This window comes from Lampetra planeri, chromosome 45 (assembly GCF_965212315.1).
Source record: "Lampetra planeri chromosome 45, kcLamPlan1.2.h2, whole genome shotgun sequence".
Classification (NCBI taxonomy): domain Eukaryota; kingdom Metazoa; phylum Chordata; class Hyperoartia; order Petromyzontiformes; family Petromyzontidae; genus Lampetra; species Lampetra planeri.
Window position 1 is genome coordinate 9089152 of NC_136151.1, and position 25116 is coordinate 9114267.

The window sequence follows — 25116 nt, forward strand, 5'->3', positions numbered from 1 at the left end:
GTGGTGTAGTGGTGGTGTAGTAGTGGTGGTGTAGTGGTGGTGGTGTAGTGGTGGTGGTGGTGTAGTGATGGTGGTGTAGTGGTGGTGTAGTGGTGGTGTAGTAGTGGTGTAGTGGTGGTGGTGGTGATGTAGTGGTGGTGGTGTGGTGGTGATGGTGGTGGTGTAGTGGTGGTGTAGTGGTGTTGGTGTAGTGGTAGTAGTGGTGGCGGTGATTGAGTGAACATCGCTGGCACTGGGGGAGAGACAAAGGCGGCCGGGGGTGGTGGTGCTGGTAGCCACCCACCCCCTCTGTGTGTGTCTGTGTGTCTGTGTGTGTGTGTCTGTGTGTGTGTCTGTGTGTGTCTGTCTGTGTCTGTGTGTGTGTCTGTGTGTGTGTGTCTGTGTGTGTGTGTCTGTGTGTGTGTATGTGTGTGTGTCTGTGTGTGTGTCTGTGTGTGTGTGTCTGTGTGTCTGTGTCTGTGTGTGTGTCTGTGTGTGTGTGTCTGTGTGTGTGTGTCTGTGTGTGTGTCTGTGTGTGTGTCTGTGTGTGTGTCTGTGTGTGTCCACAGTGCCGGTAGCCTTCATAGACGCTGCTACTCGCTGACAGCACTTGCCCCTACAGCCCTGCTAGAGGCTACCTGGGGGATCTTTGTCTGTGTGTGTGTAACAGCACACACACATTATTTTATTAGGTTTTATTTTTATTATTTTATTACTTCCCTTCTATTTCGATTTAAAGCTTTCGTGACTGCAGGGATTCATCTTCTTGGTTCTTTTGGTAAAGTCACGTAGAAGGGAAGTAATAATACAAATAAAACATAATACAATAAAATAATTCTCTAATTCTCACAGAATTATTTTATTTTATTGTTTTATTTTTATTATTTTATTACTTCCCTTCTACGTGACTTTACCGAAAGAACCAAGAAGATAAAGTCCCGTAGTTAGAGGTTCAAAGAGCCTATCTATCCAAGAATATGGATTCCTGCATTGACGAAGGCTTTAAGTCAAGATCCATTTCTTATACTCATAAATGATATCTACTTGAGACAAAGACACACACACACACTTGGCGTCAGACTTGTCAAGTTTTGTTTTTATTCCGTAAAAAACCCCCCGAGACTTTTCTTCACGTCGACGTATTACGAAGACGAAAGCTGCCCCGCCACCCATCACACCGTAACGCTTCGGACCGACACGTCCTATCAAAGTGGCTCTTGGCGGCGGCTAGCGGCACACCGCGGCGAGGGGGTGGGTGGCTACCAGCACCACCACCACGTCTGCCCGCCTTTGTCTCTCCCCCAGTGCCAGCGATGTTCTATCCACCGCCACCACCGCCACCGACTTACGGGGGAAGAGGTTCAGCAGGAACCGTTCAGATAATTGTCGACCGGCGGCGGTGGTGGTGGTGGTGGTGGCCGAGAGCGGGAATCGAACTCGGGTCGCCGGGTTCGTAGCGCTAACCCGATTACACTTACACCACCGCTCCCCAAATGTGTAAACATATGGACATGCACAGATACTCTCACACACACCACACACTCACACTCCAGGAGTAGAAAACGCGACTTTGCATTGAATGTACCAAAAAAAAGTGACGACACGCCTCACTTGCACACCTCCATCGTATTGAACACGCAACAAAGACGAAGATGCCCTCGTGCGGCCTCTTAACAGGCTAAACATATGATGGACACGTGCAGATACACCTCACACGCACGACACACACACTCACTCCAGGAGTAGAAAACGTGACTTTGCATTGAATGTACCAAAAACAATGTGACTAAACGCTACAACTACACACACACACTCATGGGTTTCGATTTAAAGCTTTCGTGACTGCAGGGATTCATCTTCTTGGTTCTTTCGGTAAAGTCACGTAGAAGGGAAATAATACAATAATAAAAATAAAACATAATAAAATAATTCTCAGACTCCCGTCTTCCCGACAGACCTGGTCTTCACCTGATGACGGCTGCTTGCGTTGTGGCCGAAACGTCGTGAGAGTTGTATTTTATTGTTTTTTTTAATCGTTTTATTATTTCCCTTCTACGTGACGACTTTACCGAAAGAACCAAGAAGACATTCATGGGTCTTTCGGTAAAGGTCACGGAGATAGGTTCAAAGAAGATAACCATTTTTATCCATTATCTCGTCTTAAGTGACTTCACCGGAAGACCCACAGAATGTGAATTCCTGCAGCCACGAAAGCTTCAATTAGAGATTTTACACCGCACACAACACAACAGAGACGAAGCTGCCCCGTGCGGCCTCTTAACAGGCTGCGGTGGCAAGTCCTGCTGCTGCTGCTTGTAGCAGCACCACCCAACGTCCCTGTGGCCACAGGCACAGAGAGGTGGGTTGGTCGGGTGGGTGGCCAGCACCACGCCCGCCGCCCTCACCACCCCTACCCCAACCACCAGTGGTGCAGTGTCGCTACGTAGTGTATCATCATGGTTGGCTACGTACGGTACCAAAGAAATTTCGATTTAAAGCTTCTTTCGTGACTGCAGGGATTCATCTTCTTGGTTCTTTCGGTAAAGTCATCACGTAGAATGGAAGTAATAAAAAATAATACAAATAAAACATAATTCTCACGACGTTTCGGCCACAACGCAAGCAGCCGTCCTCAGGTGGAGAACAGGTCTGTCGAGAAGACATCCATTCAGACTCCGTACGGTACCAAACAAGTCCATGCATTGACCGACACGGATGGCTACGCACGCACGGTGCACACACTCGCACCCAATCCACCCCACCCAACTTCCATCGCGACTCCCCCCCCCCCTAATCCTCCTCCTCCCGGTGCCGCTGATGGCACTGCCGCCGCTGGTACAGCCGCTGCTTGGTCACGCGGAGCGCCGGGGCCAGGCGCACCGTGCCCCTGCGTGCTGCCGCTGCCCCCGCCCCGCCGCCAGGCGACAGAAGGCTCCGAAGGCCCGCCAGGCCCCGCTCCGCCAGTCCGGGGCCTTCCTCGCTCAGCTCCAGCGTGAGGCGGAACGTGGCCTCCACCGCCGCCGGGGGGTGCTCCAGCGTGTCCTGGTCGGGCTCGTCGGTGGAGCTGCCGCTGATGCTGCCGCTGATGCCGCTGATGCTGCCGCTGATGCTGCCCCCGCCAAACAAGCCAAATCTTCCGGCCGTCGTTTTCCCGCCCACGCTGCCGTCGCTATCACCGCTGCCACCGAAGCAGCCCGAATCTCCGTCGTCGGACGCCACCTCCCCGGCTCCTTCGCGCCTAGGCCCGCGCCTAGCCCTAGGCTCAGGCCCGCCCAGGCGAGGCATGACCCACGTGACGGCGGCCGCCCTCCGCTTCGCCGACCGGCAGCTGCCATCTTCGTCATCGTCATCCTCCTCATCATCGTCCTCCTCATCCTCCTCCTCGTCGTCCTGGTGACTGCTGCGCCAGGAGGAGGAGGAGGCGGCGGGCGACACGGAGATCTCGACGAGGGCCCCGCGGAGGCCGCACGGCTCCGAGGCGGAGGCCGCGGCGAGGGCCAGGGCCGCCCGGCGCAGCAGGCCCAGCGGCGCCAGCAGGCGGGAGCAGCGCAGGCGCGGCCCCTTGGCGGCCGACAGCGACGACTCGATGAGGCGGCACAGCTGAGGGACGGAGACCTCCTCAACCTCCTCCTCCTCCACCGCCTCCTCCTCTTCCCGCTTGTCCACGGAGCTTCCATGGCAAGCGGCCTCCTCCACCGCCTCCACCTCCTTCACCTCCTTCACCTCCTCGCCGTCGACCGCCACCGATGAGGAGGACGAGGAGGACGATGACCAGGAGGAGAAGTCGCCTACCCACAGGGGAGCCACGTGCAGATGCTGTTGCGGCTGTTGCAGCTGTTGCTGCTGTAGTAGTTGCTGTTGCGGCAGCTGCTGCTGCTGTAGTAGCTGCTGCTGTAGTAGCTGCTGCTGTGGTAGCTGCTGCTCAGGCAGCTGCTGTGGCGGAGGGGACGCTACAGGGGAAAAAGAAACATGGAATATATTTCAAGATGTTCGTTCATTTTCAATACGCTTCGAGTAATTTTTGTTCTTCCCTCCATGATATCGATCGCAATAGGGGGTGGGTGGTGGTGTGAGGGTGGTTGTGGTGGTTGGTGGGTGATGTGGGTGGTGGTTGTGGGGGTGGTGGTGGTGTCAGGTGGTGGTTGTGGGGGTAGTGGTTGTGGTGGTGGTGTCATGTGGTGGTGCATCAGGACAGCCATCGCAGTCAGTCGAAACTAAACAATCCACTAAACTCTAAACTAAGCTGTAAACTAAGCTGTCATCTAAGCTGTCATCTAAGCTGTCATCTAAGCTGTCATCTAAGCTGTCATCTAAGCTGTCATCTAAGCTGTCAATTAAACTATTAACTAAACTTATCTTTCCAGGTGCAAGGGCTCCACCACTGAACGGCTATATAGCCGTTCTTTTGTCAGAAGCGTAGAGACGCACAGAGATACACAGAGATACACAAAGATCCACAGAGACCCATAGAGACCCACAGAGATACACAGAGACCCACAGAGACACACAGAGACACACAGAGATACACAGAGACCCACAGAAACCCACAGAGATACACAGAGACCCACAGAGATATACAGAGACCCACAGAGATACACAGAGATACACAAAGACCCATAGAGACCCACACAGATACACAGAGATCCACAGAGACCCATAGATACATAGAGACCCACAGAGATACACAGAGACCCACAGAGATACACAAAGACCCACAGAGACCCACAGAGATACACATAGAGATACAGAGAGCCACAGAGACACACAGAGACCCACATAGACCCACAGAGATACACAGAGACCCACAGAGATACACAGAGACCCACAGAGATACAGAGATACACAAAGACCCATAGAGACCCACACAGATACACAGAGATCCACAGAGACCCATAGATACATAGAGACCCACAGAGATACACAGAGACCCATAGAGACCCACAGAGATACACAGAGACCCACAGAGATACACAGAGACCCACAGAGATACACAGAGACCCACAGAGATACACACAGATACAGAGACCCACAGAGACCAACAAAGATACACAGAGACCCATAGAGACCCACAGAGATACACAGAGACCCACAGAGATACACAGAGACCCACAGAGACCCACAGAGATACAGAGACCCACAGAGATACAGAGACCCACAGAGATACACAGAGACCCACAGAGACACACAGAGACCCACATAGACCCACAGACACACAGAGACCCACAGAGACACACAGAGACACACAGAGACCCACAGAGACGTAGACTAAACTACGTTGTACCTTACCAGGTCTAAGCTGCTGCTGCCTCGCTCTTTAACCATTTGGGATCTGGCAATCACAAATCGTCATCATCTAAATGTGTCTGTGTGTGTGTCTCTGTGTGTGTGTCTCTGTGTGTGTGTCTCTGTGTGTGTGTCTCTGTGTGTGTGTCTCTGTGTGTGTGTCTCTGTGTGTGTGTCTCTGTGTGTGTGTCTCTGTGTGTGTGTCTCTGTGTGTGTGTCTCTGTGTGTGTGTCTCTGTGTGTGTGTCTCTGTGTGTGTGTCTCTGTGTGTGTGTCTCTGTGTGTGTGTCTCTGTGTGTGTGTCTCTGTGTGTGTGTCTCTGTGTGTGTGTCTCTGTGTGTGTGTCTCTGTGTGTGTGTGTCTGTCTGTGTGTCTCTGTGTGTGTGTCTCTGTGTGTGTCTGTGTGTGTCTCTGTGCGTCTCTGTGTGTGTGTCTCTGTGTGTGTGTGTCTGTCTGTGTCTCTGTGTGTGTGTGTCTCTGTGTGTGTGTGTCTGTGTGTGTGCACCATTCTCACCTCGCCGCCTGTCCCACCACCACCTCCTCATCTCCCTCGCCGCCACCACCTCATCATCATCATCCTCCTCCACCTCATCCACCACCACCACCGCCTCGTCACCTTCGACAGGACAGCAGTCCTCGTCTTCCTGCGGCTGTGGCTCCGTCGTCAGCTTGCCGAACACGCTGCGCTCTCGGCTCGGCACGGACCCGCACGGAGGCGGCGGCTCCGAGGGCCCGCAAACGATGCACATTGCTTGGGGGGGGGAGATTTGTTTTTTTGGGATAAATGAAAAAAATGCTCTCGGTCGATTACTCGGATCGGCGCGTGGTCTTAAAAAAAAACTAAAAAAGTAAGCGATCCCGTTGCGTCGGCGAAGCGGAACGTTGCGCTTTCGTGCGCGAAAATCCGTCGCGTTAATTCGGTAACGATCGCGTTAATTTTAGTCTTTAACTTCTTTGCCGAGCCGCAGCGCGTTCAGGACGAATGTCGCGTAACGGCGAGTCTCTCCGCCTTATATACCCCCCCTGGCTGGTGACGACAGAGTGGGGGGAGGTGGCTTGGGGAGGGGGGAGAACCAATCAGAGAGCTCAGATCCAGAACGGCCCCTCCCTCCCAACCACCGCGGGTGACAACAAGTGGGGGGTGTGGGTGGGGAGAACCAATCACAGAGCTCGGATCCAGAACGGGTGCCCCTCCCCTACCACCTTCGCGGGTGACAACAGTGGGGGGTTGGGAGAACCAATCAGAGAGCTGGGATCGTGCGCGAGACTCACTCCAGAATGGTCTCCCCCCCCCTTCCTCCCACCCCCGCGGGTGACAACAGTGTGGGGTGGGGGGTGGGGACAACCAATCAGAGAGCTGGGATCCACAACGGCCCCTCCCTCTCAACCCCCGCGGGTGACAACAAGTGAGGAGTGGGGATGATAACCAATCAGAGAGCTGGGATCGTGAGCGAGCCCCCCTGCCCTGGCGTTGGCCAATGGGGAGTTGGGGGGGTGAAGGGGGGGGCATCACGTGTGGGGGGGGGGTGAGAGAGGAGCAGACAAAGGAAAAGCTCACCCGGATAGCCTTTAGCAAAGATGCAGGGGCAAGTGCTGTTACACACACAGACAAAGCTCCCCCAGGTAGCCTTTAGCAGGACTGTAGGGGCAAGTGCTGTTACACACACACAGACAAGGCTACCCCAGGTAGCCTCTAGCAGGGCTGTAGAGGCAAGTGCTGTTACACACACACAGACAAAGCTACACCCAGGTAGCCTCTAGCAAAGCTGAAGGGGCAAGTGCTGTTACACACACACAGACAAAGATCCCCCAGGTAGCCTCTAGCAGGGCTGAAGGGGCAAGTGCTGTTACACACACACAGACAAAGATCCCCCAGGTAGCCTCTAGCAGGGCTGTAGGGGCAAGTGCTGTTACACACACAGACAAAGATCCCCCAGGTAGCCTCTAGCAAGGCTGCAGGGGCAAGTGCTTACACACACACAGACAAAGATACCCCAGGTAGCCTCTAACAAGGCTGTAGGGGCAAGTGCTGTTACACACACAAAGACAAAGATCCCCCAAGTAGCCTCTAGCAAGGCTAAAGGGGCAAGTGCTGTTACACACACAAACAAAGCTCCCCCAGGTAGCCTCTAGCAGGGCTGTAGGGGCAAGTGCTGTTACACACACAGAGACAAAGATACCCCAGGTAGCCTCTCGCAAGGCTGAAGGGGCAAGTGCTTTTACACACACACAGACAAAGATCCCCCAGGTAGCCTCTAGCAGGGCTGTAGGGGCAAGTGCTGTTACACACACAGACAAAGATACTCCAGGTAGCCTCTAGCAGGGCTGTAGGGGCAAGTGCTGTTACACACACAGAGACGAAGATACCCCAGGTAGCCTCTAGCAGGGCTGTATGGGCAAGTGCTGTTACACACAGATAAAGCTACCCCAGGTAGCCTCTAGCATGGCTGTAGGGGCAAGTGCTGTTACACACACACAGACAAAGATACCCCCAGGTAGCCTCTAGCAAAGCTGAAGGGGCAAGTGCTGTTACACACACAGACAAAGATCCCCCAGGTAGCCTCTAGCAGGGCTGTAGGGGCAAGTGCTGTTACACACACACAGACAAAGCTCCCCCAGGTAGCCTCTAGCAGGGCTGTATGGGCAAGTGCTGTTACACACACACAGATAACCCACGATATCGCGATACCCACGATATCGCGATACCCACGATATCGCGATACCCACGATATCGCGATACCCACGATATCGAGATGCCCCACGATATAGGGGCGCCCCAGGATATCGGGTTAACCACGATATCGCGATAACCCAGGATATCGGGATACCCACGATATCGCGATAACCCAGGATATCGCGAAAACCCACGATATCGCAATACTTACGATATTTATGGCCCCACCTCCGAGCCCCCGATCGCGTGGCGATGTCACGTCCGTCACGTAGACACGGCGAGCGAAACTCTGTGCGTGTGTGTGTCTGTGTGTGTGTAGTGTGTGTGTCTGTGTGTGTAGTGTATGTGTAGTGTGTGTGTGTAGTGTGTGTGTGTCTGTGTGTGGGTGTGTCTGTGTGTAGTGTGTGTGTAGTGTGTGTGTGTGTCTGTGTATGTCTGTGTGTGTAGTGTGTGTCTGTGTGTGTGTGTCTGTGTGTGTAGTGTGTCTGTGTGTAGTGTGTGCGTCTGTGTGTGTGTTAGTGTGTGTAGTGTGTCTATGTGTGGGTGTGTCTGTGTGTAGTGTGTGTGTGTGTCTGTGTGTGTAGTGTGTGTGACTGTGTGTTTGTGTCTGTGTGTGTAGTGTGTCTGTGTGTAGTGTGTGTGTCTGTGTGTGTGTGTCTGTGTGTGTGTGTAGTGTGTGTGTCTGTGTGTGTGTATGTGTGTAGTGTGTCTGTGTGTGTAGCGTGTGTAGGGTGTGTGTGTGTAGTGTGTGTGTCTGGGTGTGTAGTGTGTGTAGTGTGTGTAGTGTAGTGTGTGTGTGTGTCTGTGTGTGTCTGTATGTGTGTAGTGTGTGTGTGTGTCTGTGTGTGTGTCTGTGTGTGTGTGTAGTGTGTGTAGTGTGTGTGTGTCTGTGTCTGTTTGTGTGTGTCTGTGTCTGTGTGTCTGTGTGTGGGTGTGTGTGTCTGTGTGTGTGTCTGTGTGTGTGTGTCTGTGTGTGTGTAGTGTGTGTCTGTGTGTGTAGTGTGTGTCTGTGTGTGTGTGTAGTGTGTCTGTGTGTGTGTAGTGTGTGTGTGTCTGTGTGTGTCTGTGTGTGTGTCTGTGTGTGTGTAGTGTTTGTCTGTGTGTGTGTAGTGTGTGTGTGTAGTGTGTGTGTGTCTGTGTGTGTGTCTGTTTGTGTGACTGTGTGTGTGTCTGTGTGTGTGTAGTGTGTGTGTGTCTGTGTGTGTGTCAGTGTGTGTAGTGTGTGTAGTGTGTAGTGTGTGTGTCTGTGTGTGTGTGTCTCTTTGTGTGACTGTATGTGTGTAGTGTGTGTGTGTGTCTGTGTGTGTAGTGTGTCTGTGTGTGTGTCTGTGTGTGTGTGGGTGTGTGTGTGTCTGTGTGTGTGTGTCTGTGTGTGTGTGTGTCTGTGTGTGTGTAGTGTGTCTGTGTGTGTGTGTGTCTGTGTGTGTGTCTGTGTGTGTGTCTGTGTGTGTCTGTGTGTGTATCTTTTTCTGTGTGTCTGTGTCTCTTTGTCTGTGTGTGTGTCTGTGTGTGTGTCTGTGTGTGTGTGTCTGTGTGTGTCTCTGTGTGTGTGTCTGTGTGTGTCTCTGTGTGTGTGTCTGTGTGTGTGTCTGTGTGTCTGTGTGTGTGTCTGTGTGTGTGTGTGTCTATTATCTGAACTGGTCCTGGGACTCCCCTAGGTCGACTCAGCCTCAAATGAGTACCCGGTGCGGTGTGTAGTAAACATCGTCACTGGGGAGACAAAGGCGGCCGGGCGTGGTGCTGGCCACCCACCCCCTCTGTGTGTGCCACAGTGCCGGTAGCCTTCATAGGCTGTGTGTAACAGCACTTGCCCCTGCAGCCCTGCTAGAGGCTACCTAGGGGATCTTTGTCTGTACGTGTTTACAGCACTTGCCCCTACAGCCCTGCTAGAGGCTACCTGGGGGATCTTTGTCTGTACGTGTTTACAGCACTTGCCCCTACAGCCCTGCTAGAGGCTACCTGGGGGATCTTTATTTGTACGTGTTTACAGCACTTGCCCCTACAACCCTGCTAGAGGCTACCTGGGACATCTTTGTCTGTACGTGTTTACAGCACTTGCCCCTACAGCCCTGCTAGAGGGTACCTGGGGGATCTTTGTCTTTGTCTGTGTGAGCTCCAACCGGCGGGAACCGGCGTGTGTGAGGATTTCTGTTTTTCGTCTCCAGCACCACACAGACAAAGACAAAGCTCACCCGGGTAGCCTCTAGCAGGGCTGTTGGGGCAAGTGCTGATACACAGATACAAAGACAAAGATGTCCCGTACAGCCGTAACAGACTGTAGGGGCAAGTGCTGTTAGCGAGTAGCACCTATGAAGGCCGGCACGGCACACGAGGGGGTGGGTGGCCAGCACCACGCCCGGCCGCCTTTGTCTCCCCAGTGACGATGTTCACTACACACCGCACCGGGTACTCATTTGAGGCTGAGTCGACCTAGGGGAGGCCCGGGACCAGTTCAGATAATCATCACTGGTGTTGGCCGTGAGCGGGAATCGAACTCAGGACGCCAGGTTCGTAGTGCAGCGTAGCGCTAACCACTACACCCACCACTCCCCTACACACAGACACAGACAGACACATAAACACACAGACCAACACACATACAGACAAACATACACAGACACACACACAGGCACAACAACAACCGCCATTCGCCACTAAGTGAAGGTGACGTCACCACGACGCTTGTGCCAGGCTAGGTGCACCTTGAGGCCACGTGAAGTGTCGAACGCCCGCTGGCAGGAGTTCACGGGGCAGACCCAGCAGGTGCCACGGGTCGACTGACTGAGACGACCGAGATTACTGGCTGATGCACCACCTGTGCCCCCTACTGTGTCAACTTGCCGTGCTTTAGCCACCCGGCGCTCCGCTCGTTGTTGTGAGCGTCGCTCCTCCGCCCTCCGTTGTTGTTGGAGGGCGACTGCCTCCAACTGCCCAGTAGCGTCCTTCACGAGCCTCCTCCACTGAGGCCGATCTTGACACCGCTGGTACCAGTCATCGGCAAGTCCACTCAGCTCCACGTCCTCCTGTACCACATCACTCCATCTCTTCTCTAGCCCGTGCCGCGCCCGTTTAACCCACTCGATCAGGCCGAACAAAAGCTGTTTAGGCATGCGGTGGCTGGGAATGCGGGCTACATGACCCAGCCAACGCAGCCTTGCCTGCCGGAGGAGCTCACCGATGGGACTTTGCCCAGATCTTTCGAGGATTTGTGAGCTCCTCACACAATCCAGCCTGGTTAAACCCAGGATGGATCGTAGGCGGGCCAGCCTAAATGTTTCCAACCGGCGAAGATGCTCCATTAGGGGGGTCCACGTTTCGCAAGCGTAGAGAAGGGAGGGAACGACTGTGGCCGAGAAGACCTGAAGCTTCGTGCGGAGCGACAGACCAGGTAGCTTCCACACAGCGTTACGCAACCGATGAAAAGATATTGCCGCTCGACTGATTCGGAGTGAGACCTCTGCTGTTAAACCCTCTCCCCCAGGACGTCACATAAATGCTCAGCAAATCTGCAAACCTGTTCCTGGGGTTGGGAGATTAGATCACCGTTTTTTCCCCTAATTCTTTTGTCAAGGCGCTCTTCCGCCCTCCATCCCAGCTTAAATATACGCTGCCAAGCCTGGTGGTGTTTCATTCAGACGCTGTCTTTCCGACAGACCTGTTCTTCACCTGAGGACGGCTGCTTGCGTTGTGGCCGAATCGTCGTGAGAATTAATTTATTATGTTTTATTTTTATTATTTTATTATTTCCCTTCTACGTGATGACTTTACCGAAAGAACCAAGAAGATGAATCCCTGCAGTCACGAAAGAAGCTTTAAATCGAAAAGAGCGACATAGCCAAATGGGTCTTACCTGGTAAAATACAAAGTTGAGTTTATTCAGAGTTCAAAAACAGGAGTTGTTGAAGATTATTTAACCATTTGTTTAGCTGCTAGACCTGCAGAGAGTGGCTTTGTCATTTGGTGGAGTCTGTCCTTGTCCAGTTTAACGAGCCCTGTTTGTGATACATAAAAAATAGGAATAGGCTTAACAGTACCAAGGCAATGCAAGTTTCAAAGCATGAATATCTCTGGTTGAGCAGTGATGCCTTGCAATAGGTATCTGTTTGGTATTTGAACATCTAAACATCTCCGATTTTAACTTCCGAAAAGGATAAAGGGGCCGTCCATAAATGACGTCACGCACACTAGGGGGGTTTGGGAGGGGGTCAGACATTTGTGACGATGTGTGACGAGGGGGGGAGGGGGTTGAGAAATGTGACGTCACATCAAAATGCGCAACTTTAAATAAATATAGACAACACGTTCTACTTAATAAAATAAACTTTTTCATAAAAGTATTTTCCTACAACATCAGAGTGCAGCGCCACATTAAATACGCACTACAATGACAATAGTTTAAAGCGATTTGAAGCATGTTTTATTTTTTTTGGGGGGGGGGGGCAGAGCTTTGTGACGTCATATTTGAGGGGGGGGGGGTCTGACTTTTTGTGAGGCCGTGTGACGAAGGGGGGGGGGGGTAAAAAATCGTCCAAAATCGCGTGACGTCATTTATGGACAGCCCCAAAGCCTCTTCTTAATTTGTTCAAAATTTCGATATCGGCAAATAGGCTCCATAGATAACCCTGTTTGTGCACCATTCTCCGTGTGTAGGTACAGTATTTACATTGTTGGGTTTTTCCGGTAATTTTACTTTTATTAATTTAAAATTTTCACCCACGTGACTTTACCGAAAAAACCCAAAAATATGAATCCTTGCAGTCACGAAAGCTTCAAATCTAGAATTGTAGGTATTTGTTCATTCCTTGATGTCAGGCTCTACAGTAAACAGGAGGTGGCTGTGTGGACGTAGGGCATCTGTTTAGGATGTCAATGTTAACGTGAAACGCGGGTTTGTGTTTTTCAGGATCCCCTCTCTGTGTGTCTCTGTGTGTCTCTCTCTGTGTGTCTATGTGTGTGTCTCTCTGTGTGTCTATGTGTTGTCTCTCTCTGTGTTTCTTTGTGTGTGTCTCTCTCTGTGTGTCTCTCTGTGTTGTGTCTCTCTGTGTGTCTATGTGTGTGTCTCTCTGTGTGTCTCTGTGTGTCTCTCTCTGTGATGTCTCTCTCTGTGTGTCTATGTGTGTGTCTCTCTCTGTGTGTCTCTGTGTGTCTCTCTCTGTGTCTCTCTGTGTGTCTCTCTCTGTGATGTCTATCTCTGTGTGTCTATGTGTGTGTCTCTCTCTGTGTGTCTATGTGTGTCTCTCTGTGTGTCTCTGTGTGTCTCTCTGTGTGTGTCTCTCTGTGTTGTATCTCTCTGTGTGTCTATGTTGTGTGTCTCTGTGTGTGTGTCTTTGTGTGTGTCTCTCTGCATGAGAGTCTCAGGTCAGAACCAACCCAGACTCAAACTCGAGCTCTGTCTGCCACCTGGTGGACAAATCAGCGAATTGTCGTGATGTGAATCCAGAGTTTGTTTCATTTAAGTGTTTTCTCTCTCTCTGTGTCTATATTGTGTGTCTCTCTCTGTGTGTCTATGTTGTGTGTCGCTGTGTGTGTGTCTCTGTATGTGTCTCTCTCTGTGTGTCTCTCTTTGTGTGTCTCTGTGCGTGTCTCTGTGCGTGTCTCTCTCTGTGTGTGTCTCTCTCTGTGTGTCTCTGTGCGTCTCTCTCTGTGTTGTCTTTCTGTGTGTGTCTCTCTGTGTCTCTGTGTGTGTCTCTGTGTGTGTCTCTCCCTGTGTGTCTCTGGGTTGTCTCTCTCTGTGTGTCTCTGTGTGTCTCTGTGTCTCTCTGTGTGTGTCTATGTGCGTGTCTCTCTCTGTGTGTCTATGTTGTGTGTCTCTCTCTGTGTGTCTATGTTGTGTGTCACTCTCGGTGTGTCTCTCTCTGTGTTGTATTTCTGTGTGTGTCTCTCTGTGTGTCTGTGTGTCTCTCTGTGTGTCTCGGTGTGTCTCTGTGTGTCTCTGTGTGTGTCTCTCTCGGTGTGTCTCTGTGTTGTCTCTCTCTGTGTGTCTCTGTGTTGCAAGGCCGTAACTATAATAAATAAGCTCAAAATGTCTCCCCCAACATATTGATATACAAAATAATTGCTCTGCCATGTAAATTAAAAAAAACAATTTGCTAAACCTTGGCCATAATATCTGGACTTGTCTTCATATAAATCAACGCATAGATTTCTGTTCATACGATTGTTGTTATTGTTGTACTTGACTAATCCCTAATCTCTGCCATTACACACAATGAAACAAGAAATGGTAAAATTTTTTTAAAAACAGAGCAATGTAATACAATATACTGTTAGACATTATTGTAAAAATATAATAAAAAGTCCAGCCCATGTGTTCGTGAACATTTTGTTTTTATATTTAAGGCAGAAAATAAGTTTTCAAATTTTGATATTTTTCTGGGTTGGGACCCCCAGACACCCTGGAAGATTTGCCCCCCCCCCCAATGTTGACTGCATGGCTACGGCCTTGAACAGTTGAACGACAGCACAAATCGACTGCAACTTAAACAGAAACAACTCACGCGAACCGGAGCTGGGTGTGAATTCAAATTGGTGACGATGCCCTTCCTGGAAGGGGGGTGGAGTCAACGTCTAATCCAGGTCGCGTCGGGGGCTGTGCGAGGTTTCACTTTCGTCGTGAGTGCGGATCGTGAGGCACTCTGCTCCACCACACACTCGCCGATACACTCACTGACTCGCTCAGACACTCACTGACTCACTTGAGACACTCACTGAGGCACTCACTGACTCGCTGAGACATTCACTGAGACACTGAGACACTCACTGAGACACTGAGACACTCACTGACTCACTGAGACACTCACTGACTCACTGAGACACTCACTGCGACACTCACTGACTCACTGAGACACTCACTGAGACACTCACTGAGCCACTCACTGACTCACTGAGACACTCACTGACTGACTGAGACACTCACTGACTCACTGAGACACTCACTGACTCACTGAGACACTCACTGACTCACTGAGACACTCACTGACTCACTGAGACACTCACTGACTCACTGAGACACTCACTGACTCACTGAGACATTCACTGAGACACACACTGAGACACTCACTGACTCACTGAAACACTCACTGACTCACTGAGACACACACTGAGACACTCACTGAAACACTCACTGACTCACTGAGACACTCACTGAGACACTCACTGCGACACTCACTGACTCACTGAGACACTCACTAACTCACTGAGACACTCACTGACTCACTGAGACACTCACTGAATCACTGACTCACTGAGACACTCACTGAGACACACACTGAGACACTCACTGAAACACTCACTGACTCACTGAGACACTCGCTGAGACATTCACCGAAACACTGAGACACTCACTGCGACACTCACTGAGACACTCACTGACTCACTGAGACACTCACTGACTCACTGAGACACTGAGACACTCACTGAAACACTCACCGAGACACTCACTAAGACACTCACTGAAACACTCACTGAGACACTCACCGAGACACTCACTGACTCACTCACTGCGACACTCACTGACTCACTGAGACACTCACTAACTCACTGAGACACTCACTGACTCACTGAGACACTCACTGACTCACTGAAACACTCACCGAGACACTCACTGACTCACTCACTGCGACACTCACTGAAACACTCATTCACAGCCATGGCCACCGCAGCCGCTCCTGCTGCTGTGTCTGACGAGCTCAGCTGCTCCATCTGCCTGGAGGCGTTCGACTGCCCCTCCACGCTGAGCTGCGGCCACTCGTTCTGCCTGCGCTGCCTGGAGGCCGCGTGGCAGGCGGCCGGGTGCTACTTCTGCCCCCAGTGCCGGGACGAGTTCCAGCAGAAGCCGCGGCTGAGCAAGAACGTGGCGCTCGCCAATCTCGTGGAGGAGCTCAGCATTGGGGGCGGTGGCGGGGGGGAAGCCGGGGAGGAGAAAGCGACGTCTCCGCGGTTGTCCTGCGACAGCTGCCTGGACGGCGACGTCCCAGCCGTGAGAATCTGCGTGACGTGCGAGATGTCCCTCTGCGAGTCCCACTGCAGGCGCCACCTGCAGAACGCGAAGTTCAAGGGCCACGCGTTGGCCGAGCCGGGAGCCGGCGCGCAGGTGCGCAAGTGCCCGAGGCACGGGAAGCTGCTCGAGTTCTACTGCGTGCGGGACAAGAGGCTGGTCTGCACCAGCTGCGCCATCGTCGGGGAGCACGTGGGTCACGAGTTGAGCAGCGTGGAGGACGCGCACGAGGAGCGGAAGGTGAGCGGAAGGCCGTTCAGGGACGGGATCCACACGCCCAGCGCTCACGGTTTAAACAAATGAACCTGACGGCATTGGCCATTGGACGCCTCCCCCTCGCCCGGGGTATCGAATAATACAAAATGGCCGAGGCAATCGAATATTTTATTTCTGGGGTCACTGGTTTTTTTCCGGGGGGTGTATCGATCAATCCGAAATCGGTGGCACTCTGTGATGTCGAAACGCCAAATATCGGCATGGAAAAGATCCGTTATCGACAAATGCAACTTCGAATGGTTGTATTCTTGGTTCTTTCGGTAAAGTCACGTAGAAGGGAAATAATAAAAATATAAACATTTCAAAAAATATAGTATTATTTCCCTTCTACGTGACTTTACCGAAAGAACCAATAATGTGAATCCCTGCAGTCACGAAAGCTTTAAATCGAAATTCGAATGGTTGCATCGCGTACAGCCCATCGGGATGAGTTGTTTGCCGCTGCGTCGCCGACCATCGACAAACTAAAAACGACTGCGTCGCGGCCATTATCGTAATTAATTAAATTTCGATTTAAAGCTTTCGTGACTGCAGAGATTCATCTTCTTGGTTCTTTCGTTAAAGTCACTGCAAGCAGCCGTCCTCAGGTGAAGAACAGGTCTGTCGGAAAGACAGCGTCTGAATGAAACACCACCAGGCTTGGAGCGTATATTTAAGCTGGTTTGGAGGGGGAAGAGCGCCTTGACAAAGAAATTTGCATATCAAGAGGAATTTAGCATATTTATGGGAAATGCAGATATGGGATTAGTCACTACTTGTGGAATGCGTAAGAGGTGGGGTGGGGGGGTTCAAAGTCATATTATGCCCGTGCATTATGCAGGATTAGTAGCAACAAAGGGAGGGAGTAGGGTTAGGAGTAATAAAGGGAAGAAATGTTAATAGTATGGAGCTGCAGCAGCTAAACCACCACGTAAAAAACTAAAATATAAACTACATCAGTATCATCAATATACTAAATATACTCTCCAATAAGCTGAGCTACTAACAGTAATTCATTAATGCGTTTTTTTGGCGACTCCGTCCCCCACTGCACAACATCAACGCTGCGACCCGCCTGGCACGGATCATCCTGTTGTCATGTCGTGTCCGAGCCCAGCGAGGATGAATGCCGCAGTCATAAACAAAACTTAAAAACTTAGAAACTTTGAATGGCGCATCGAGTAGAGCTCGTCGAGAGGAGGAATGGATTTGCCGTATCGTTCGCCTTCAACGGACATCAAATGTTCTTTGGGTCTTTTGATAAAGCCAATGGACAGATTCAAATAATTTTTCGATTTAAAGCTTTCGTGACTGCAGGGATTCATCTTCTTGGTTCTTTCGGTAAAGTCACGTAGAAGGGAAGTAATACAATAATACAAATAAAACATAATAAAATAATTCTCACGAAGTTTCGGCCACAACGCAAGCAGCCGTCCTCAGGTGAAACTCAGGTCTGTCGGGGAGACGCTGTCTTGCGTTGTGGCCGAAACGTCGTGAAAATTATTTTATTATGTTCTATTTTTATTATTTTATTACTTCCCTTCTACGTGACTTTACCGAAAGAACCAAAAAGAGATTCAAAGAAAATAACAAAACCCATCTACGTGACTTTACCGAAAGACCCAAAGAATATGAATTCCCACAGTCACGAAAGCTTTAAGTCAAGACATAAAATGCGAGCGAGAGTTCGGGACGCTTGGAGTGAAGGGAATCCTTGAAGACCCCGCGTGTCTCTCGCGCTTGCCAGAAATCAAGACTCCTCTCGTTCTCTCGTTGAGGACCTCTGTGCCTGCTCGTCACTCTGGTAGTAAGGCTCCCGCGACCAATGCTACCCATAGGTTTGTTTCATTCTGGTTAGATCGCGCAAATATGAAGGCGCGTCATTAAACACCGCCACCACCGTAGACGGCCAATCTGTAAGGGGTTTGTAACGTCGACGAAAAGGTGGTGCCGGCCCTGGCTTGTCGCTTGATGATGCTGGTTGCTGCTGCTGTTGTTGTAATTACCGACGCGACTTAACGGTACTCGAATTGTTCATAATCAACGTTTTTGGGTTTAGATCGCGTTATTTATAAATTTGTCGTAACCCTCCACCACCCGACACGGCCAATCAGTAAAAAAGTTTCACGTTGACAAAAGACATATAGTTCACTGCTTTAGCCCACCGGTGTGTTGAAGCGTGAAACCACAACATTTACAAGTTTTGAGTACTGTGACGTTTCGCTGGTAATTGCATCCAGCATCATCGGGCAATTCGCCAGAATTGTGACTGTCTCAGTGGGGTTTACTCTTTAACACAGACGGATTTATTTTGCTGCTGTGAATTTTCAATTGATAAGCTATACACTACACTACTACACTGTACTAGTGATGAATTGGCATGTTCTGTTCACGTGACAACCCTTACTAGTTGGCTGTGCCAGGTGGTGGCGGCTCTAATGACACACACACACAGGTTAAGAACCACTCGTGTGGAGGTGACGGACCGGGCGTGAGGGGTGGCACCACCCATGAAGGACCAGAGTCTCACCCACACCCCCCCCCCGCTGGCGATGTCTCGTTTCTAAATCTACAGACGCGCGTAGCACGGGAGACGCGTGCGGTGGACGAGAGGAGGAAGGAGGTGGAGGGGTCCGTCAAGCAGATGGAGGCCGCTCGCAGGAAGGCTCAGGTAGCGTTGTCCGTGCCCGACTCCGTTGGTCCACTTCCCCGTGACCTCCACCCAGCGCCGAAGTCGCGATGGTCGAAACAAATTTTCGAGAAATCTTCGTGCGGCCTCATGGCTTTGATGCCTCTTGACTACGCCATTCACCGTCTTTGGGTTGTAATGTGAGGATAAATCTAGCTCACTGACGTATCACAACTCGTCATGATGATTGGCTCTGCCGGTCCTGGTTTAAAGCCAATGCGGGGGAAGCCTAGGGGCGTGGCCCTGACGTAACGGAAAGGTGACAGCTGTAAGTAGAGGATTGGTTCTGCTGGTTTTGGCCACAGCCAATGGGGAAATGAGTCAGGGGCGTGGTCCCGGGAGCTTACGAGGGAGCCTGGAATATTCCATGGAGGCTAACCAGGATTGGTGGAAACGTACCACGTGACCCGGGTATTAAATAGGGGTGGAGACGAACGACACGTGGTCAGAACGGGAACGAACAGAGGAAGGGGCCACGCGGGAGCGGGGCTCCGGGTTGCCACGTGGCGGTGTGTCTATCTATCCCTCTCACGCTGCCTGCCAGCAGTGTGAAGGAGAGCTGTAATACAAGTTGAATAAAAGACGGATTCCAGAAGTCGCCTCAACGACCTTTATTACAGGGTCTTTCGTGACTTTACCGAAAGACCCAAAGAGTATGAATTCCTGCAGCCACGAAAGCTTTAACTGAAGATTTACATCATTCACTGTCAAACTCAACATTTAACCGCGAGGAGGTTGCACGTCTACCGCATTCAATGGCCGTGGGGGGGGGGGGGGGGGCAGGGGTCAGCTGACTCGGCATCGCGTCTGCAACCTCCTGTGGCAAAAAAAGATAAAATAATGTGGAGTGCCAAGGATTGTCGAGGTGAAGCTGCGGTGTAGCTGCCTGTGGGCGCTGGTACGGACACAGAGAGAGGCACGAACCCCGCACAGCTGTCATCTCGCGTCGTCCCTGATCGCGTCGCCGGAGTCGGACCCACGAGTGGCCCCGAGTTTCAACATCTGCTCGTTACGCTATCAAATTTAAACTTTACTTACGTAGCACAATGTGTGCTTAACATGCGAGACGAGGTGCCTCACGGGACAAAATATAGTCACTTTAAGATGTTTTCTTGTTCGTGTTTTTGTTTTTTTGTTTGTTGCGGTTGCACTCGATTCAAGAGCCGAATGGCTCACAGGGCAAAACCTAATAAATGAAACTTGAAATGAAACTTGCAACGACCTGCTGTATACCAGGCGAGGGAGGTAACATCTCGCCACGGACGCAGTGGCTCACGCCTCAGGGAGCCAACCGTGGTGCCCGCGTCTCCGCAGGAATCGGTGGCCGGGATCAGGTGTCGCGTCGTGGGCAAGTTCGCCCGCCTAAGAAAGGCTCTGGACGAGGACGAGACGGAGGCGCTGTGCCGCGTGGCCGTGAAGGAGCGCGAGCTGCTGTCCCGGATCGACGAGGACATCGCTCGTCACGAGCGGGAGATCGGGGAGCTCCGGGCGACGGCCGCTCGCCTGCGCAATCTGCAGAACGAGAGAGACTCACTCACCTTCCTGCAGGTGGGGAGCGCCTCCGTGTCAGACCCCGTTTGGGTGTCCACAATAACAGAGCGCGCAGTGGCAGGGATTCTAGATTTGAAGTTTTCGTGACTGCAAGGATTCATACTCTTCGGTTTTTTCGGTAAAGTCACTTAGGTAAAAATAAATAAATGAAAAAAACAACTAAATTAAATCACGACGTTTCGGAGGCAACACAAGCTTCCGTCTTCAAGTGGAACCGCTACAGCCAAATTCACTGAAGACGGAAGCTTGTGTTGCCTCCGAAACGTCGTGATTTAATTTCGTTGTTTTTTCATGCATTTATTTTTATCTACGTGACTTTACCGAAAAAAACAAAGATTATCAGTGGCAGAGACTCGCTCACTTTGCTGCAGGCCTTTGTGTGTCAGACGCCGCTTGGGTGTCCAGAATAACAGAGCGGGTGGTATCAGAGGGGCTCGTGGTCCCAGGATGGAGACTTCACCCATCTCTCTCTCTCTTCCACAGGGACACCTGGAGGAGATGCGCAGGTACGGATCCTGAACGTCTCACAGTTAAACACTCAAAACACAGGAGGTGTGTGTTAGACACACGGGCTGTGTGTGAGACACGGGATGTGTGTGAGACATGGGCTGTGTTAGACACACGGGCTGTGTGTGAGACACCGGTGGTGTGTGAGACACGGGCTGTGTGTGAGACACGGGCTGTGTGTGAGACACGGGCTGTGTGTGAGACACAGGCTGTGTGTGAGACACTGACTGTGTGTGAGACACTCGCTGTGTGTGAGACACGGGCTGTGTGTGAGACACCGGCTGCGTGTGAGACACGGGCTGCGTGTGAGACACTGACTGTGTTAGACACTGGCTGTGTGTGAGACACGGGCTGTGTGTGAGACACGGGCTGTGTGTGAGACACGGGCTGTGTGTGAGACACAGGCTGTGTGTGAGACATTGACTGTGTGTGAGACACTCACTGTGTGTGAGACACGGGCTGTGTGTGAGACACCGGCTGCGTGTGAGACACGGGCTGCGTGTGAGACACTGACTGTGTTAGACACGGGCTGTGTGTGAGACACTGGCTGTGTGTGAGACACGGGTTGTGTGTGAGACACGGGCTGTGTGTGTGAGACACGGGCTGTGTGTGAGACACTGACTGTGTGTGAGACACGGGCTGTGTGTAAGACACGGGCTGTGTGTGAGACACAGGCTGTGTGTGAGACACTGACTGTGTGTGAGACACTCGCTGTGTGTGAGACACGGGCTGTGTGTGAGACACCGGCTGCGTGTGAGACACGGGCTGCGTGTGAGACACTGACTGTGTTAGACACGGGCTGTGTGTGAGACACTGGCTGTGTGTGAGACACGGGTTGTGTGTGAGACACGGGCTGTGTGTGTGAGACACGGGCTGTGTGTGAGACACTGACTGTGTGTGAGACACGGGCTGTGTGTGAGACACGGGTTGTGTGTGAGACACGGGCTGTGTGTGAGACACGGGCTGTGTGTGAGACACTGACTGTGTGTGAGACACGGGCTGTGTGTGAGACACGGGTTGTGTGTGAGACACGGGCTGTGTGTGAGACACTGACTGTGTGTGAGACACGGGCTGTGTGTGAGACACTGACTGTGTGTGAGACACGGGCTGTGTGTGAGACACGGGTTGTGTGTGAGACACAGGCTGTGTGTGAGACACTGACTGTGTGTGAGACACGGGCTGTGTGTGAGATACGGGTTGTGTGTGAGACACGGGCTGTGTGTGTGAGACACGGGCTGTGTGTGAGACACTGACTGTGTGAGAGACACTGACTGTGTGTGAGATGGATCCTGAGTCTTCCGATGCTGTGGTTACACGAGGCTGTGTGTGATGCTGTTTGTTGGTGGTTATCCCAGAAGGAAGATACTAAAGAAATCTGCACCTCCACCTCCCACTTCCCTGGACACCACCACGATCAGCTCCCTGGAAAGATCCATGCGCAGACTCCTGCCTCTCGTCTGTGAGTTGCACTGCACTTCCGTGCTCCCCTCCTTGATCAACTTGCATTCTATTTCTAACGGGCAAGCCCACCGAGCTAGCTACGTAGCTCTCTGAGCAGCGTGAGATTGATCCTAGATGTGGAGGAGGGATGAGAGAGAGACAACAGCGAGCCGCCCCAACTCAGTCTTCGTCAATCCTCGTGGCTAGCTCAGACGCGCATCTTGACTTTCGCAATTCCCGTTGCCTTCGCGTTTTCAGTGGCTGACTCGGAAACGCTGAGGGTAAGGAGACACTCTGGTTTATTGACACGGGCTGATGGTTAACACTTTTATAACTCGTCTCTAAATGAACTACTGCCTCCCAGCGAGGACGGCCGGTAGACCGCCTGACTGGCGACGCCGAGCCGGTGAAGACTCCGGCAGCACGACGGGGATCCCACTCCACACGACAAACCCCGAGGTCCCCTTTCCTGGGGGCCCCTCTCTAGCACTGGGGAGACAAAGGCGATCGGGCGTGGTGCTGGTAGCCAACCTCTCGTGTGCCGTACCGGCCTTCATAGCTGCTGCTTGCGAACAGCGCTTGACCCAAAAGCGATTACGCATTCGCCATCGCGACTGCTATGCGAACACTGTCTCTGTCATCGCCACAGATGGATGCTCACCAACTCTGGATCCAAGCTCGGCCCACGACAAACTCCGGATTTCCTCGGATCTCAGGACGGTGACGCTGACCGCTGCCTCCCAGGGTCGCCCCAATCACCCGCGCCGCTCCGACGTCTACCACCAAGCCCTGTGCTCGGAGAGCTTCTCGTCGGGTCAGCACTACTGGGAGGTGGACGTGGGGAGTCGCTCGGGGTCGTGCCGGATTGGAGTCGCCTACGCGGCGATCAAACAAACAAAAAGTGGCGGCGGCGACTGCTTCCTGGGATGGAGCGACGGCTCCTGGTGTCTACAGAAAGTCGACGGCAGTTTCTCGGCATGGCACGGCGGGGTAGTGACATCACTGTCGGTGCCGGAGCCTCCGCGGAGAGTAGGGGTTCACCTGGACTGGGAGGCAGGGCTGCTGTCGTTTTACAACGCCGAATCCATGGCGCCGTTGCACTCGTTTCGCCAAATCTTCGTCGAGCCCCTGCATCCGTGGCTGTACTTGGGGGTTTGTACATCCGTGACGATCGTGGATTTGAGCGGCGCGTCCTGAGAGAGGCGAGCGCCGTTTGCTTGCCCGTGACGATTTTTCGGTGGTTTAGGAGTGCACGGCTCTCGGCTCGAATGCGGGGCAGGCTTCGGCGAAGCCAAGTCGAGAAGTAGCGACGCAAATGATGATTGTTATTTTTTCCCCCAAAAAAATTCGCAAACAACCAATTTTTTTTCAGGAGCTGCAGCGTTCCGCGGTGAGAATTTCGAGACGGTGGCAACCTTTTTGATAAATGACCCGTCAAGAGGTGGTCGGGTCCCCTTAAAGAGAGCCGCACACAGCTCCCAGAAGCCACGGGTTTGTTATGTTCTTTGGGTCTTACGGTAAAGTTGCGTGGAATGGTGCAAAGATAAGAACAAAAAACTAAGACGTTTCGATCGCAACGCAAGCGATCGTCATCAGGAGAAATTAGATTTGTTATGTTTCTAACCACCCCCTAGATCCCTTGCTCTAGGGGGGGAGTTATAAACATAACCACCGGTATTATTTTTTTTTTAAATACGACATTTCGATGGCAGCACATCATGTAGATGTTGACCGATTGTGTGGCGATCGAAACGTCGTAGTTTTTGTTGCCATTTTTGTTTGAACATATCTACGTGACTCTACCGAAAGACCCAAAGAATATAACCACCGGTGTGAAAGCTAAGGATTTTTTTTTACCCTTAGCTGGCAATACAACGGGAGGTGTTAAGATGTCTAAAACACAGAATCGGTGCATTTAACCACACGCAGTACCTTGTGGAAAAACACGCACACGAAAAACGCTCTGATGATAATAATGATTATAAAAATGCATTGTCTTTGAAACTGATTGGCTTACACCAGAGACAGCCTTCTTGTATGGCTTTGTGTCTGCACCGGTGTTGGACTACTTTGTGTGTGGAGCCAACATTGACGCCCTCCCAGAGGAGTGTGATTGTAGGGGTGCAATGATTATGAATGGTGAACTGGGATGTGTTTATACACTGGGGGTGTAATTGATAGGGGTGCAGTGATTAGCAATGGTGAACTGGGATGCATTTGTAGGGGTGTCAGGGGAAGTATTCCCACCAATAGAAGGGGGAGTGGGACGGTGACAGGAGAAGGGGGAGGAGCAGGTGAGGAGATATAAGGGAGAGAACGGGCGGGAAGAGGGGTGGGTTGGTGGGAACGAGATTGGGATGGCTGGAGACAGGTGTGGATGGGAGGAAAGGAATAAAAGACGAACCCCCTGCAACCTTGTGTCGGCTCTACTTTACACTTGTATACACTGGTGGTGTCATGGGTTGTGGGAGATATACACCAATAATATATTTTTAAAAAAAGTCTAAATGTCCGCGTACGACAGTGGCATCGTAACGCTCAGCTTATTGGAGAGTATATTTAGTATACTGATGATACTATGTAGTTTATACTTTAGTTTTTTACGTGGTGGTTTAGTTACTGCAGCTACATACTATTAACATTCCTTCCCTTTATTAATGCTACCCCTATCCCCTCCCTTTGATGCTGCTAATACTGTATAATGCACGGGCATAATATGACTTTGAAACCCCCCGCCCACCTA

The 25116-nt window shown here is 51.7% G+C and overlaps 3 protein-coding genes across 4 annotated transcripts in view; 1 reads left to right on the top strand and 2 right to left on the bottom strand.

Moving 5' to 3' along the window:
- The window catches only part of LOC144733198 (uncharacterized), a 17709-nt gene extending 7744 nt beyond the window's left edge, over positions 1 to 9965 (bottom strand). The window contains exons 1-2 of the mRNA XM_078614990.1: positions 9957 to 9965; positions 8570 to 9560 (exon numbers count right to left, since the gene is read on the bottom strand). Of these exons, the coding sequence (XP_078471116.1) occupies positions 8570 to 9560; positions 9957 to 9965 (1000 nt within the window). The remainder of the gene's footprint in view (positions 1 to 8569; positions 9561 to 9956) is intronic.
- LOC144733123 (uncharacterized) lies at positions 1055 to 6258 on the bottom strand. 2 transcript variants are annotated; one of them, XR_013588312.1, is made up of 3 exons: positions 5776 to 6258; positions 2654 to 3929; positions 1055 to 1936 (listed from the first exon to the last, which is right to left on the bottom strand). XR_013588312.1 is itself a non-coding variant. In XM_078614888.1 (2 exons), the coding sequence occupies exons 1-2, from the start codon at positions 6008 to 6010 to the stop codon at positions 2770 to 2772; spliced, it is 1395 nt and encodes a 464-aa protein (XP_078471014.1). In that variant the 5' UTR covers positions 6011 to 6258; the 3' UTR covers positions 1055 to 2769. The 2 variants fall into 2 exon arrangements, 1 of the variants encoding a protein (XP_078471014.1); XM_078614888.1 differs by having other exon boundaries at positions 1055 to 3929.
- Positions 9966 to 14505: 4540 nt separating the features above from the next.
- LOC144733114 (tripartite motif-containing protein 14-like) lies at positions 14506 to 24786 on the top strand. The gene is made up of 6 exons (XM_078614878.1): positions 14506 to 16171; positions 18762 to 18857; positions 20190 to 20423; positions 20910 to 20932; positions 22289 to 22392; positions 23023 to 24786. Exons 1-6 carry the CDS (start codon positions 15584 to 15586, stop codon positions 23568 to 23570), a joined length of 1593 nt encoding a protein of 530 aa, XP_078471004.1. The 5' UTR covers positions 14506 to 15583; the 3' UTR covers positions 23571 to 24786.
- The last annotated feature ends 330 nt before the right edge of the window (positions 24787 to 25116 follow it).